This window comes from Austrofundulus limnaeus, unplaced genomic scaffold (genome assembly GCF_001266775.1).
Source record: "Austrofundulus limnaeus strain Quisiro unplaced genomic scaffold, Austrofundulus_limnaeus-1.0 Scaffold631, whole genome shotgun sequence".
Taxonomy (NCBI): domain Eukaryota; kingdom Metazoa; phylum Chordata; class Actinopteri; order Cyprinodontiformes; family Rivulidae; genus Austrofundulus; species Austrofundulus limnaeus.
Window position 1 is genome coordinate 148,417 of NW_013953033.1, and position 1,396 is coordinate 149,812.

Genomic DNA, 1,396 nt, shown 5'->3' on the forward strand with positions numbered 1-1,396 from the left:
TTCACACTGTCCCAGCTTCATGGGGTTATTTATAACTTTTAGTTTTGTTTTGGTAATTTTAGCTTTTTTTCTTTAATTCTGGTTGTTTTAACTTTAATATCAGTTTTTCAGGATTCATACAGTATTTTTGCATAAAATCTCATTTTTCTTGTTTCATTTATTTCCCAAAAGTCTGTTTATTCAGCAGGTGAATTTCAGACAGACATCAGGTCCGATGTAAACTGTGTGCTGTTGTGTTTCAGTAGAAACCTACAGGAAGCTGAGTGAAGATGGCCTGATGAAGCAGCTCTGTCTTAAAGCTGCAGAGCCAGAAGAAATCAGTTTTCAGCTCTCCATCAACTGGACTTCCTGTGTTTCTGTTGAACTMTTCTACCAAAWGTTGCTGTCTGTGTTGTGGACTGTTTCTCTGCTCAGGACTGAGGTGCATCTTGTTTTACTGAAAGTCACAAGGAATCCAGACGAGAGCAGTTCCACACCATAAACACCCAGGAACATTAATCTGTAGCCCTGAAACAAACTTGGACTGYGTCATGCAGCTGGGAGGTGAGAGGACATGATGCCAAGGACCCTTAAAGTGCCTCTGCTGTTAATGGAGTGCCAGAAAAGTTCCGGCCCAACAAGTCACGCCTCACAGCTCCCCGAAACCACAGAGCTTCAGCTGCAGCCACTCCACAGACTTCCTGAGCTCGGCAGGGTGGGATCGAATGCTCGCTCCCCRCTGCAGCAGAATATTTGCCACCTGGGATCTCCCTGAGGCAGCTGGCTGGGCCGGCTGGMCTGGAGGCGGTCGGCCTGTTGGTCTGATAGATGTTGGGGAGTGGGGGGGTCTGAGCACGCCTGCACCTCTTCAGCTGAGGGGACTTTTATTCTCAGCGACAGGTTCCCCCACCCCGCCTCATCTCACGTAGGCTGGAACAGAGAGGCCACGACCTCCAGGTCTGAAATTTAAACTTCTCTAAAAAAAAATCTTGGAAGCAAAAACAGTCATTCAGACACTTTTTTAAAGACTCTGTTGACTTAATGTTGAGTCAGCTGAGATGAAGAAAAACAAGCAGGATTTACTGTTCTGTCACTTCTCCTGCAGGCTGACCACGCTCCTGTCGCTGAGCTTCCTGTGACGCTGGACGGCCTCTAGACTTTAATGATGTTTACACAGCTCGCTCAACTTTTAGTTTGAAGATCAAATTGTAATGAGATTACCATAAATGTACAATGAAAATTGCTTAAATAAAGAAATTGTACCTTTTTAAAACAACAAAATGAAGTGGTACCAAATATAAAATTAAACAACTGAGTTTTCCATCTAATTAGGGTTAATTATTAAAGGGGCAATATCATGTAAAATCAACTTTTTTGAGTTTTATATCATGTTATAATGTTATACTCTGATAAAAAC

At 43.0% G+C, this 1,396-nt stretch overlaps 1 protein-coding gene across 3 annotated transcripts in view; it reads left to right on the plus strand.

Annotated features, from left to right (window-relative positions):
- The window catches only part of st3gal3b (ST3 beta-galactoside alpha-2,3-sialyltransferase 3b), a gene marked incomplete at its 5' end in the record, with an annotated part of 74,376 nt that extends 72,987 nt beyond the window's left edge, over positions 1-1,389 (plus strand). The window contains 2 exon segments of one of the 3 annotated variants that reach the window (XR_001311908.1): positions 243-936; positions 1,085-1,389. Coding sequence is in view for 2 of the 3 variants with exons in the window: in XM_014027288.1 (XP_013882742.1) it covers positions 243-481 (239 nt within the window). 3 annotated transcript variants of the gene reach the window in all.
- Positions 1,390-1,396: the final 7 nt, after the last annotated feature.